This window comes from Herpailurus yagouaroundi, unplaced genomic scaffold, assembly GCF_014898765.1.
Source record: "Herpailurus yagouaroundi ecotype Mexico unplaced genomic scaffold, PumYag 181, whole genome shotgun sequence".
NCBI classification, from domain to species: domain Eukaryota; kingdom Metazoa; phylum Chordata; class Mammalia; order Carnivora; family Felidae; genus Herpailurus; species Herpailurus yagouaroundi.
This window is the reverse complement of record NW_024412412.1, coordinates 30,749,171-30,763,252: the sequence shown is the minus strand read 5'-3', so window position 1 is coordinate 30,763,252 and position 14,082 is coordinate 30,749,171. Positions and strand designations below refer to the sequence as shown.

General features: G+C 42.6%; 1 protein-coding gene across 2 annotated transcripts in view; it reads left to right on the top strand.

The window, feature by feature from the left end:
* The first annotated feature begins 3,334 nt into the window (after positions 1–3,334).
* Positions 3,335–14,082, top strand: part of POFUT3 (protein O-fucosyltransferase 3) — a 78,643-nt gene continuing 67,895 nt past the window's right edge. Inside the window, exons 1-2 of one of the 2 annotated variants that reach the window (XM_040490211.1) lie at positions 3,335–3,726; positions 11,116–11,468. In XM_040490211.1, the coding sequence (XP_040346145.1) occupies positions 11,388–11,468 (81 nt within the window). In that variant the 5' untranslated portion in view covers positions 3,335–3,726; positions 11,116–11,387. Of the gene's footprint in view, positions 3,727–11,115; positions 11,469–12,734; positions 12,840–14,082 lie in introns of those variants that run through there. The other variant, XM_040490213.1, reaches the window with a different exon arrangement.

Genomic DNA, 14,082 nt, shown 5'->3' with positions numbered 1-14,082 from the left:
GGATGGGCGATTAATTTGCATATCACGGTATAAAATAATTAAGTATATCATAAGTAATGTAATTTTGCTTCATGCTGGTGAGAACTACGAATTAGAGCCACACCATTGGAAAACATTGATTTAGCAGAGGTTTGGGGAACCAAACTTAGGTTATAAAAAACAATTGGTATTTACTAAATATCTTTGGGCAAGTCAGGTAGCCTTTAGCAAATTATCCCATTTGAAAAATGCGGGTATGTGAGGTCTAGAGGTATGTTAAATGCATAGTTTACATTACTTCATAAAAAACAGTTGTGATTGTTCTCATTCACCTACTTGCCTTACCTGGTTTAAAGACCTAAAGGGCAGTCATATCACACACACACATGCCCTTTTATGTTAGTAAAATCAAGTTTAAAATAATGTGGAAGAGGGGTGCTTGCCTGGCTCAATTGGTAGATTGTGCAACTCTTGATCTCCAGATCTTGAGTTCAGCCATACCTTGGGTGTAGAGATTTTTGAAAAAAATAAATAAAAAGATGAAGCTTCTTAAAAAATAATAGTGATGTGGAAGAAATCCAAAGGTAGACGATACTCACCAGGGTCACCACACCACACTACCCAAATCGTTTTAAGTAGGGGAAGTGATATATTTTTCAGTTTGATTTAGAATAACACTCCTTCCCTGCTCACCACCAACAGGTGAACCCAGTGAATAGTTTTTTAAACTGAGCTATAATTGACACATATTAATTTCAGTAGTACAAAATAATGATCGATATATGTATATATTGCAAGAGGATCACCACAATAAGCCTAGTTAACATTTGCCACTATATAATTATAATTTTTTTCTAATGATGAGAACTTCAAAGATCTACTCTCTTCACAACTTTCAAATATGCAATATATACTTTTATTTTTAACTGTAATCACCATCTGTAAATTAAATCCCATCATTTTTGTAACTAGAAGTTTGCCTTTGACCCCCTTCACCCATTTCTCTCCCCTTCCCCAAACATTCTGTTCTGTTTCTATGAGCTCTGTTGCCTTTCTGTTTTAGTTTTTTAGATTTCACGTGTAAGTGAGATCATATGATATTTGTCCTTCTCTGACTTATTTCACTTACCATAATGCCCTCTAGGTCTATTCACATCACAAATGGCAAAATTTCATTTTTAATGGCTGAATAATATTCCACTGTGTATATATACTGCATTTTCTTATCCATTCATCAACTGATAGACATGTAGGTTGTTTCTGTATCTTCAGGTATTATAAATAATGCTGCAATGAGTGTAGAGGTGCATACCATTAACACTTCCAACACGTGGGTTTGAATTGCATGGGTCCATTTATATGTGAATTTTTTTTTCAATAAAGTATAGTACTGTACACACATTTTTTCCCCCTTAGGATTTTCTTAACATTTTCTTTTTTCTAGCTTAGTTTACGGTAGGAACACAATGTATCATACATACACCAAATATGTGGGGGGGGGGGGTTGGCATGCCCCTAACCCCCACATTGTTGAAGGGCCAACTGTATATCTTTTTTTGAGTTAGTGTTTCACTTTTTTCAGATACCCAGAAGTGGAATTACTGCTTCATATGGTGGTTCTATTTTTAATTTTTTGAGGAGTCTCCATACTGTTCTCCATAGTGACTGTACCAATTACATCCCCACCAGCAGTGCCCAGGAGGTCTTTCTTCTCCACTTCCTAACCAACACTTGCTATTTCTTGTCTTTTTCATACTGGCCTTTTTGACTGGTGTGAGGTGATATCTCCTTGTGCCTTTGGTTATTTCCCCAATGATCAGTGATGTTTGATATTTTTTCCTATGTCTGTTGGCTATCTGGATGTCTTCTTTGGAAAACTGCATATTCAGGTCCTCTGCCCATTTTTTTTTAATCCAATTGTTTTTTTGATGTCGAGTTGTAAAAGTTCTTTATGTATTTTGGATATGAACCCCTCATTGGATATATCATTTGCAAATATCTTCTCCCATTTCACTACATTGCCCTTTTAGTTGTTGTTGTTGTTGATGGCTTCCTTTGCTGTGCAAAAGCTTTTTATTTTGATGTATTCCCAATCATTTTTGTTTCACTGGCCTCAGGAGACATGTGCATAAATATGTTGCTAAGGGCAATGTCCAGGAGATTGCTGCTTATGTTTTCTTTTAGGAGTTTTATGGTTTGGGGTCTCATATGTAGGTCTTTAATCCATTTTGAGTTTATTTTTGTGTATGGTGTAAGAAAGCAGTATAGTTTGTTTTTACGTAGCTGTCCATTTTTCCCAACACCATTTATTGAAACAACTCTCTTTGCCCCATTTTATATTCTGGCCTTCTTTGTCATAGATTGATTGACCATATAGGTGTGGGCTTATATCTTGGTTCTCTATCCTGTTCCATTGATCTCTGTGGCTGTTTTTATGCTAGTACCATAGTGTTTTAATTACTATAGCTTTTATATCTTGAAATCTGGGATTGTGATACCTCCAGTTTTATTCTTCTTTCTCAAGAATACTTTGGCTATTTGAGGTCTTTTGTGGTTCCATACACATTTTAGGATGGGTGGATGTGTGGTAGTATATAATTGTGTTAATCTGCCTTTCCCTGATGACTAAAGAAATTAAGCATCATTCACATACTTATTGGCCATTCATATTCCTCTTTGTGCTGTGTAAGTCTTCGGTTCCTTCCTTCCCAGAGATTTTTATTAGGTTGCTTTTTTTTCTTATCGTGTTTTAGGCATTCTTGCTATATTCTGGATATGAATTCTTTCTTAGATAAATCTACTGTAAATATCTTCTACTCTGGTTTTTCCTTAAGTGTCTTTTGGTGAACATAATTTGCTTTCAGTGATATCCAATTTATCAATCTTTTCCTCTGAGTTTGGTGTTTCCTGTGTGTGTGTGTGTGTGTGTGTGTGTGTGTGTGTGTGTGTGTGTTTGATGTTTCTTGAAGTTGATACCATTATTATCAACCAGTTTTTAGAGACTAGTTACTTGAGGTTCCTGGCACTGGAGATCTCAGGGCCAGGACTACAGTGAGGCAGGCGCAGGGCAGCAATGACACTCAGGTTCCTGCAATGTGCCCGGCACTTGTAGGACTCACTGTCTCCTCCTATTTTAAGCTCTAGATGCCTCACTTGCCTCAACCAAGCCCTGGCCCTCCCAAGATCTTCAATAACCTCCCTAGGTTTATCACCTTCCCTGCAGACTAGGGAAAAATAATTTTAAACGGGTTCTCTAAATTTGGGATTCAGTGGCCTGAAGTTAGTTTTCTTTCGCCACTTTTTAAAAACTAAAGATCATCCTGCTCAGTCTACCAAACACTGGTACCTGATTAAATGTATCCCCAGGTCTCTGCTTTGCCTGGCATGTTCTGTTTTCCTGAATAGGTGACTTTGAATTTGCTCCAGTCCTAGCAGAGTTTGAGAAGCAGCAAGTGTCCCGCGACTTACTAAAGAGAATCTCAGGAGTCTTCCAGGAACTTTTTGGGAATGAGGTGGCTCACGAGCGAGGGAGAAGCAGAAACTCCCAGGAACCTCTGTGGACTGGCCTTTAAGCCCGGCAACGGCGAAAACCTGGATGGAGGATCGCTGGGCCTGCGAGCGCGGAAAGTGATGCCGCTTTTCCCAAACCTCCTTTCCGAGTCTTCGCCCGAGCCCCGGCTGAGCGCAAACTGAAAGTGGAAAGCGGCCGGGCTGCCAGCCGCCAGCGAGCCTCCTACCCAGGAAGAGGTGAGTGGGAGGCACTGGGTCTTTTCGGGCTGCAATGATACCTGGTGGGGACAGGGTCTTGATGCCCAGAAACAAAAGGAGACTTTTCTGGTGCGCACGGAAGCCGGGACGCACCCGGAGCACACCTCCTCTTTGTGCCCAGAAGGGAGTGTGCGTAAGAGAAAGAGTTGCGTGCTGAAAAAGACTCGAAGTCCGTTTTGGGAAGCCTTGGGCAGCGCTTTCCAGAGACACCGCCTGAGATTTAAACCTATCTTGGGCCGAAAAAGCCCAGATGGGAGGCCGGTGACGCGCAGGAGCACCGGGAAGGCGCGCGGGTCTTAGCCGCGGGCGACTGGGGGATTTCACGTCCCTGCGGGTTTGCCGTGACCTTCCCCGCCCCACCGATTCGAAAATCTCACTCTGCCGCTTGTGTGTTGCGACTTGCTTCCTTCTTCCCCACGTCTTCAGTGAGAATCACTTGTTGCTGGAATTGTGTGCTGAAGTAGTAGCGATTCTGACTGCGCAGCTCTAGCGAGCACTGCTTTTTTAACGGAGAAAATGCCATGGGGGGAGCCCTCTGAATGGCAAGGCTATCAACATGCAATCCATTTCTTAGGTATTATTGCACCCGATGACGCCCTCAGAGTAGAACTCGTTTTGTGTAAGATGTGTAAATAACATCGATGTGATTTTAAGACACTTCCTGGCACCTTTTAATGATACGTTGCAAGTGTCGCGCAAAATGACTGTTTTCCTTCTCTTCAGAGCTCCAACAGACTGCCCCCTACTCGCTGCCACAGCTCCCTAAAATGCATGTGGTGACTTGGGTTGTTAATTTCATTGTGTGGAGTGCATGCACTCTGGCTGGGTACAATTTTCAGTATGGCAAGTGGGTCTTCAGGACGTCATTCTTCTTGTATGCCCTTCCTTCTCTCAAGATGAGACAACCCAGAAGCTCATGACCAATCTTGGGCTTGGTAGTGATGTCACACTGCAACTAGGGCATTGTTTCTGATCCACCTCGTGGTCTCAAAGGGAGGGCTTTCAGGTGGGGTCTGGTCAACCGTTGAATAAGCAACCCAGGTATTTGCACACTAAAGTGGCAGAGCCACCAGTCAGGAAGCACCCTAACCTCAATCTCAGAACTTTCTCCTTAGGCCTGAAAGCCACAGGCAATGTCCTAGCATCAGAGGCTCATTCAAGTCGGCTCCATTTTTGAAACTGCTGGCTTCCCATGCTGGCTTCCTGCTAGATGGCAGTGTGTAACTGAATTAAATAGGCAGTCTTAACTGTTACTGTTATATGGCTCCTCATTCACTTAAAAAAAAACAAAACCCTGTTTATCTTACAAACAGTATGTTTAAAAAAATTCAGACCAGGATCTTTAGAAAATAAAGAAAAAGGACATAGTTTGGACCGACAATAATGTTATCCACATATGTCCAAGTATTGCTCGGATACTGGCATTTCCAACCCATGTTTAAATGCTTTCTAAATGTGGAGCGTAAAGTGCCGATTTCAGTGGGAATGCAACACCTAATTCAATTACCAGCATTTCCCAATAAGCTTTATAGTGTTTCTCATCATGGGTTGTTAAAAATTGGAAAAAAAAAGTTTGTTTTTATTTACAGTGTTTTTCAGATATTTCTTTGAGAATAAAATTTGAGTCTTCAAAAGTTAATGATGAGTTGCTAAAAAAGAGAATGAAAATAAACTAATCCTAAACTTGTTATACAGAAATAGTTCTTCATATTTCCAGAACTCTTAGTTTATGATGGCTCAAATTATCTTGATCACCTGTCTCTTGATTAATCTTTCTTCTGTGGAGAGTTTTTCCTCCTGGACACTCTTCGTGGGAGCAGAGCGCTTCATTTTGGGATGAAACCCCAGATCACCTGGTCCTGCCCTTTGTCTTCGGGCATGTGAAGTATTAGCCACATTGTGTTGGTGTTGTTTAACCAGTACCTCATTCATGATTACATAAATGATCAAAGCAGATGATCTTTTGATTTGTTTTCATTTTTTGGTCTGGGTGTGTTATAATTTAGCTTAAGTAGACCCACTGGTTGAGACTGTATTAATACCACATCATTTGAGTGCTTCAGCATATGCAGAATTTAAGAGTTTAACAATGGCATCACCTTCGTTTCTATAATAGAGATGTGAAAGTCTCAGGCTACAAATTCTGTTCCTCCATTAATCACCCGTCTTGATTCACATGGCTGCCAGTATTCCTTTGTCTCTCATTATTCTCAACATGTCTCCCCTGAAATGTGTGGTTGGTGGAAGAGGATGAACTTCCAGGATAGAGTCTGCAACGCCAAGCACTCTACATAAAAATAAGTGCTCAGCAACATATGAAGTCTGTTTAAAAAGAGTGAGGAAAATGAACACCAACAAATGTTAATAAAGTAAATTGGATGGCAGTGGAGGCCGGAACCATCACTCCACGTTCACCAGCTGCCCAAAGAACAGACGCAGGCACTAGGTTAGAATAAGTCAGCTTTTTAGTGTTCAACAATTGCTTTATATCCATCTCATAAAGCATCTTCAGAAAGTTTCCTGAAAAATGCCAGCTTCCTGCATTCTTTCCACCGCTGTGACAGGAACAATCACAATGATGTGGACCTAGATCTCCCCACTTGGCATTGGGAGGGGTAAAGCTTGCCAAAGTATGTGGCTTGGAAAGTCCAGGAGAATGGGTAGGCTAGTGGAAGAGAGGTGTGGATGTGCTGGGTAGAGACTAGAGCACAGAACAGGAAGCTACATTCAAGGAATAGTCGGAACGAAGTGTATGTGTGGTTAGAAGCTGGAGAAGCAGGGCAGGGTCCAAGGAGTCTTGTTTTTCTAAGCTACTCAATTTGATCTTTATCTTGAAATCTGTGGGAAGCCATCGATGGATTTTCATCGGAGGAGAGATGTCCAGTTTACATTATAGAAACAACTCTTACAGGCAAGTGGAGAGAGTGCAAGGGGTCAGACCGGTATGAACAACAGTTGTCAGGCTTATGCAGTAACCAGATAGGAATGCAAGAGAAGTGTTGAATGGAGGGGTTAAAAAGTTCCTGGAGAGTTGTCCAAAAGCCCTTAGACTTCCCCACCAGCCTACCATCATCTGTCTTTCCCAGGGCAGCCATATTTCAGGGATATTGTGAGGGCTTATACATTATAAAATGAAAATGTACCTTGGGAGAGTCAAACCTACTTGAGAAATTATGCTTTTGTGGGAATAATTTAAATCTGGTAATTAGACACATTCCATTTAAAGACTTTCCCTGGCATAACCTTAAACTCTGTATAGACAGTCGCTTATTAACTCAATCCACGCACCAGTTACTAGAAGACAGATGATCAAAGGAGCCTCCCCACAACTCCCTGCCTCTGCCTCACTTCTTTGCCCTGCCAGTGGGGACAGGGAGGAAAAGACAGACACACACAAAGTGTCAGGGTCAGAAAACCCCGTGCATCTCCCATGCTCACTTTCTCATTTTATCCTCAGAGACACGGCAGAAATCATCTCTGAGCTCCGTTTCTAAGACCCTGTACCTTGGACCAGCGCTGCATGCCTGAAACTTGAGGCTGGCACCCTCAGACTGCTAGTTTGCTTTAAGATATCTCCTCTATTTTAATTCAAAACAAAGTGGAGACATTGGAAATTATTTTAGAGTGAAAGTGTCGTTGCTGTTGATGCACTAGCACCTGCAGGAGTGTGAGGTAGTCACGCTCACCTTCAAATCCCACTCTGGGCAGCAGATGGCCAGCCCCAGGCAGAGCACGCAAGCCGAACAATGCATTTCAGATGCTCGGCTCGGGGGTCAAGAAGGTTGGTTAGTGAGCGTCCATTTCCTATGTTACCTACCATGGTTGTCTGCACAAACACCCATTGCTTCATCCGGGAAAGGAGTGTTCTGGGGCCACCCTCTTGGTGGACTCTGAGATTCACCTTGTGGGCAATGACGAAACAGAAGGGAGCTTTCCCCCTGGAATCCCATTGCGCTGGTGCTTACTGGCTTTCACCAGGCTCTCTGCAAACCCATCTGTCCCTCCAGTGGGGGACTGTTGCCTTGTTGACAAGCTCCTGGGTCATTAATGCCATGTATTAGATTGATGTGCCCCAAGGTCTGGTTGATTGCTGCTTGTGATAAATCATAAACCCATCCCCACTAACTGGCTCTATTCTTTAAAATAGTGGTTGGTATGTCATCACAGCTTGGTCCCTGAGACCTCACCATACCTCTGGCTTTGAGAATATGAGCTAAATTGAGATTCTGTGGATGAAAGGGAATTTGTAACGCTAAATTCTTCTGTCATAGTTCACACAGCCATGTAAAGACTTAAAAAGGCCCTACCTAAGACGGGCCGTAGGACAGCATTGCAGCCGCTGTAAAAATATCCCAAACTATGTCTCCCATTCTCTCCCTGTCTTTTATTTTCCTTTATTTCTGACCCTCTTGTCCTCCTAACAAGCTGCCACTATTTGCCCCATCTCTTTCCTTTCCTGTGATCCTGGAGAGCGGCGACCTGATTTCTAGACCCACTCCAGCCTTTAAAAACTATGATCTTGGGCAAATCGCTTCAACTTGCCGAGGCTCAGTTTCCTTATTTGTGGGAACTGAAAATAAAACCTACCTTGCTTACTTTACAGAGTGGTTACCAATAAGATCAAGTGGAGTGATACCTGTAAAGTCTTCTGAAAATGATACAGTTTGACACCCACTTAAGGTGGTAATATTTCATGACCTAATCTGGTTTACATTAATTATAGCTATAATAAATTGCCTTTGTGTATAACACAGAAATTTGATCATCTTTCTGTTCTGCAAGGGAAAGAAATAATGATAGTTAATGTTTCTTCTTTATTGTGAAGAAACTGAAGCTTAGAAAGATTTAGTAACTTGTCCAAATTTATATTACATATAAATGACAGAGCCAGGATTGAAACTCAAAGTGCTTGCTCACATTTTATATAGTTAATAGCTATTAGCATTGACTGAGTGGAAGGAAAGGCATTTCTCAGGTTCTTATGGGTTTTTGTTACTTTTTTCTCTGGCATACCAGCTGACAGAAAGCTATTCTGTATAGCTGTATAGAAGCTGTATAGAACACATTTTTTTCTATGACTTAAAAAAATTTTTTTTTAAGTTTATTTATTTTGAGAGAGACAGAGACAGTGCGAGCAGGGGAGGGGCAGAGAGAGGGAGAACCTTAAGCAGGCTTTGTGCTGCCAGCACAGAGCCGGACGTGGGGCTTGAACTCCTGAAACCGCAAGATCATGACTGGAGCCGACACCAAGAGTTGGACGCTTAACCGAGTGAGCCACCCAGGCGCCCTACAGGTTTTTTTCTATGATTAAAGCAGATAATCTGTGCTAGTATTGTTGGGTGGGAATTTTATAATCTTAGTGTTAAAAAATGTAAAACCGTACATGAACTGCAGAGCCGGACCAGTTTTTGCTTGTACTTATCAAAGTTGTGATCTTGGGTAAGTTACTTGACTTCCTTCGGATCTCATCCTTAAAATAAGGACAGCAATTTGCTCCCTCCATAGAGTTGTAGGAGGTTTGAATGGTGTCAGGCACGCTGAGCACTTAGGAAGGGCCTCTCTCACAATAGGTCACTCAACAAACATTAGTGATCTCCTTTTCTTTGGCAAAGCGAGTATTTCTGCTTTTGAAGTTCCAGTTGGTCGGGCAGCAACATACTTGATATGAATTCAGCTTCATTTTACACTTAAAAGTATAATAAAAATTATAATATTTACAGATAAGATAGTAAATAGTTACTGGTACGGAGTAGGTACTGTGTTCTGAAATAAGTGTTTCAGCAATCTTAAGGAATTCTTAATAACCTTCTGATTAGGCAGGCTTATTATCTACATTTTGGAAATTGAGATATTGAGAGGCTAGGTTAAACCAGCTGGAGAGTTGAGATTTGAATCTTGGCCGGCTGACTCTAGGTCCTGTTCCCTTAATCACTGTGGATTGCAGGAATTCTGTGGGAAAAAGAGGAAAAACACACCATTGGTGATTTCTGAAACCAAGAGTCATTTTGTTGCCGAGGGACTTAGCCTGGACTTACAAGTAAATGAAGGTAGGTGCATGAGAGGAGAGTATACCTTTAAGGCCAATGTTTTTAACCAGAATTCTACATCATTTTTATATTTTTAATTCTTAAGGCTATTATCTGGGAGATGTACAATCAGATCTTAGAACCAGATTTTTGGAGTACTGTAGAGCAGCCTCAGGAATATTGATCCTTGCTCTATTCTGAACTCCACCATGTCATTTGACCAAGACATTTGACTTCACAGAACCATGGGAATAAAAGGTATTCTTTTGGGGGCACCTGCGTGGCTCAGTTGGTTAAACGTTTGACTTCGGCTCAGGTCATGATCTCCAAGTCAGGCCTTCTGCTGTCAGTGCAGAGCCAGCTTTGGATCCTCTGTCTCCCTCTTTCTCTGCCCCTACCCCACTCATGTTCTCTTACTCTCTCTCTCAAAAATAAATAAACATTTAAAAAAATCAATAAAAAAGACATTCTTTGGAACTTTTTAGTTCACTTTTAAAACTTTTTGAGGGGCACCTGGGTGGCTTAGTCGGTTAAGTGTCCAACTTTGGCTCAGAGCATGATCTCACAGTTGGTGGGTTCAAGCCCCGTGTCGGGCTCTATGGCTGACAGCTGAGAGCCTGGAGACTGCTTTGGATTCTGTGTCTCCCTCTCTCTCTGCCCCTCCCCTGCTTGTGCTCTCTCTGTCTCTCACACAAATAAATAAACATTTAAAAAAACTAAATAAAACTTTTTGAAACGATCATCCATTTCAGATGGATGGAAATCTTATCTGAGAACTTCCAGAGAATCATACTGCTCACAGAACCCACTGCTTTGTTACACTTGCTATAAAAGACTAAACAACTAAATCAATAATCAGAATTCCTTGTGTTCCTTATGTTGTGGCTGAAGTTGTTTTCCATAGAGGAAGCTTGGGTCTGTTGATCATTATCCATTTTTGAACTTTTATTTGTTTTTTCCCTACTTTATATGGGAGTGGGTGGATAATCCTGGTAATTTCTATTCTATTTCTCTAGTCCTTTGAAACCTGGGTGGAAGAAGTGACTCCGTATAAGTGACTTGTGGAATTCAATCTTCTGATGGCAGGGAAAATTAAGTGGCATCAGAATTTTAGACCCAGGACCTAACTATATAGATCTGCCACTCTCCTCTGATGGGCTGTGTGACCTTGACCAGGTCACTTCCTCTCTCTGATCTTGGTTTCCTTATCTAGGAGTGAGGACTACATGATCTCAAAGGTTCCTTTTCGTTTTCAAGCCTTGGGTTTCTACCTGACAGCCCTGAAAGACTACGTTTATTAAATATTCTGCACCATGGCTAAAAGATTATTCGTTTGTTACAGACTTTTTGGATGCCTTCTGGTCTGAAGAAATCTCCAGCTGCTCTGATGATAGTTTAAGAAGACTGCATGCTGTTTCCTCTCGATGCCAAGCCAGGCCCGCGCGGAACCTCGGATCCCAGCCCTTCATGGCGACCGGGTCCCAGCAGGAATGGCAGTGGAAGACATCGGCACCCAGATGGTTCCTTCACGTGAAGTTGTCTTGGGCTGTGGGCCGACTCGAGAACACCTGGTAGCCAGGCCGGCCCTCTGTCAGTCACCCAGGGCCGGGCAGCATGGCGTGGATTCAGAGGAGGCAGCTTTTGGCATCTTGCCTCTGCATCACAGCCTCTGTCTTTCTGCTTGTCACACTCCAGGTAGCAAGAATTTGGGCTGCTTCGTGTTGCCCTGAGCCTTTCCACCCTTTCCCCCTTCAACCCACTGCATTTTCTCCAAGTACTTTGCTTTTTGCTTAATTTCTCAGGATCGGGGGTTTTCTGTCTCAGGCAGGGAAAATACTCTTTTTTTTTTTTTTTTTTTTAGTAGCTGAAACTGAGGTTTTAGTGAGTGGGTGTATCAGGTAGAAACAAAACCAGTGAGATGGGGGGATCAATTTGTGACTCCTGGAGGGTTCTGGTGCTAGAAGAACAGAAAGCAGAGCTCAGTCTGTCTTACTGGGTCAAATTTGGATGGGCCTCTCCAAGTCCACTATTACGATGAATTCTGAAAGGTGGCATTCTTGAAGAACCATGATTATTCTGAGATTAAGATGGTCTATTCTGCAGAACACACACATCCACATTAGGGGCGCCTGGGTGGCTCAGTCGGTTGAGCGTCCGACTTCGGCTCAGGTCATGATCTCACAGCTCGTGAGTTCGAGCCCCGCGTCGGGCTCTGTGCTGACAGCTCAGAGCCTGGAGCCTGCTTCTGCTTCTGTGTCTCCCTCTCTCTCTGCCCCTAACCCCCTCGCATTCTGTCTCTGTCTCTGTCAAAAATAAATAAACATTAAAAAAAAATTTAAAAAAACAACAAAACATCCACATTAATACACTTGTCATTCTTTTTTTTTTTTTTAATTTATTGTTGAGACACAGAGCACAAGTGGGGCAAGGGCAGAGAGAAGGAGACAGAATCCAAAGCAGGCTCCAGGCTCTGAGCTCTCAGCACAGAGCCCGATGCGGGGCTCGAACCCACGAACCGTGAGATGTGACCTGAGCCAAAGTCCGGCGCTTAACCGGCTGAGCCCCCCAGTTGCCCAATACATTTGTCATTCTTGACATATGCTACTAGACCAAGCACTGAATGTGGGTGTTTGAACACCAGTTTTTAGTCTTCCGATTTATTTCATTTAGTCGGTGATTCTAAACTTCATTTGCTGGTTTCAAATTAGAATAAAAATTACACCATGATAGGAAGAATATAGATAGGAGTTCAGATATATTTTGGACCCGTTCAAGCACCAGCTATCCATTTTGAAATCCAAAGGACTTTTATTTATTTATTTATTTTTTTAACATTTATTTATTTTTCAGAGACAGCATGAGTGGGGCAGGGGCAGAGAGGAGACACAGAATCCGAAGCAAGGTCCAGGCTCTGAGTTGTCAGCACAGAGCCCGATGCAGACTCAAACACACGGACTGTGAGATCATAACCTGAGCCAAATTTGGACGCTTAATGGACTGAGCCACCCAGGCGCCCCAGAAATCCAAAGGACTTTGAAAGATGATTTGTGGACGTGAGCAGTTCAGGTGTGGGGCTGACGGAAAGAGAGGTGTTCTCTGGGCTTTTTCACTCTCGGTGATCTTCTTGATTAAGATTGAATGAGATTTGCGTATAAAAGCACTGTGGCAGACAGTCTGGTGCTGGATTCTACCTCCTTCTACTGCCAGATTGGGACTCTGGTCAGAAGAAATACTTGCCTTCCTGCTTGTCTGTCCTGTGGCTGTCCAGGACCTCCCTGTGCAGGAGGAACTGGGGTTCTCTACTTCTTTCTGTGGATGTTATGAGAGCTTTGATCTTAGTAGACAATTATTTTGGCACTGTTTTTCAGTTACGAGGGACGGCTGCGTCTAAGCTGAGAGCATTTCTTTTGATGTCAGAAGAAATAGCCATGTTTTGGGTATGGCTGTCGTTTCTAAGCTTCCAGAGTATGAGAGGTTGTATGATTACTGGAGCTGAACCCTTGTCTGGATCTTGATTTCGGTTTGCCACCAGTAGTATGGTTTGGGCTGTTTCCCTGTCCACATGGGTATATTAAATGCTTCAGTGTTAGGGGTGCCTGGGTGGCTCAGTCACTTAAGTGTCGGACTTCGGCCCAGGTCACGATCTTGCAGTTTGTGAGTTCGAGCCCCGCATTGGGCTCTGTGCTAATAGCTTGGAGCCTGGAGCCTGCTTCGGATTCTGTGTCTCCCTCTCTCTCTACCCCTCCCCCGCTGTCTCTTGCACTCTTTTAAACATAAATAAACATTAAAAAAATTTAATAAAATAAATGCTTTAGTGTTCAGAGTTTCAGAGGTGCTATTTTTTCTTAAACACTGTGCACGAGAAGATATAATGCCCACACATTTAGGACCATTCGTATTTCTAGTGGTTTGTTGCCATGTAGGGAGGGTAAAAGAAGGATAAATTAAAAAAAAAAAAAAAAATCATGCCAGGGCTGCCATCATAAAGTACCACAGACTGAGTGGCTTAAACAACAGAAATGTATTTTCTTACAATTCTGGAGGCCGAGAGTCCAAGATCAAGGTGTCAGCAAGCAGGGTTGTTTCTTCTGAGGTCTCTCTCCTCGGGACTTGTGGATGGCTGTCTTTTCCCTGTGTCTTCACGTCGTCTGCCTTCTTCACCTTTATGTGTCCTAATATCCTCTTTTTATAAGGATACCAGTCACACTTGATGACCACCTGTTGGGTCCACCTTGATGACCTCCTGTTAACTTAATTACCTCTTTAAAGACCCTGTCCCCTAACTCAGTCATATTCTGAGGTAATGGGA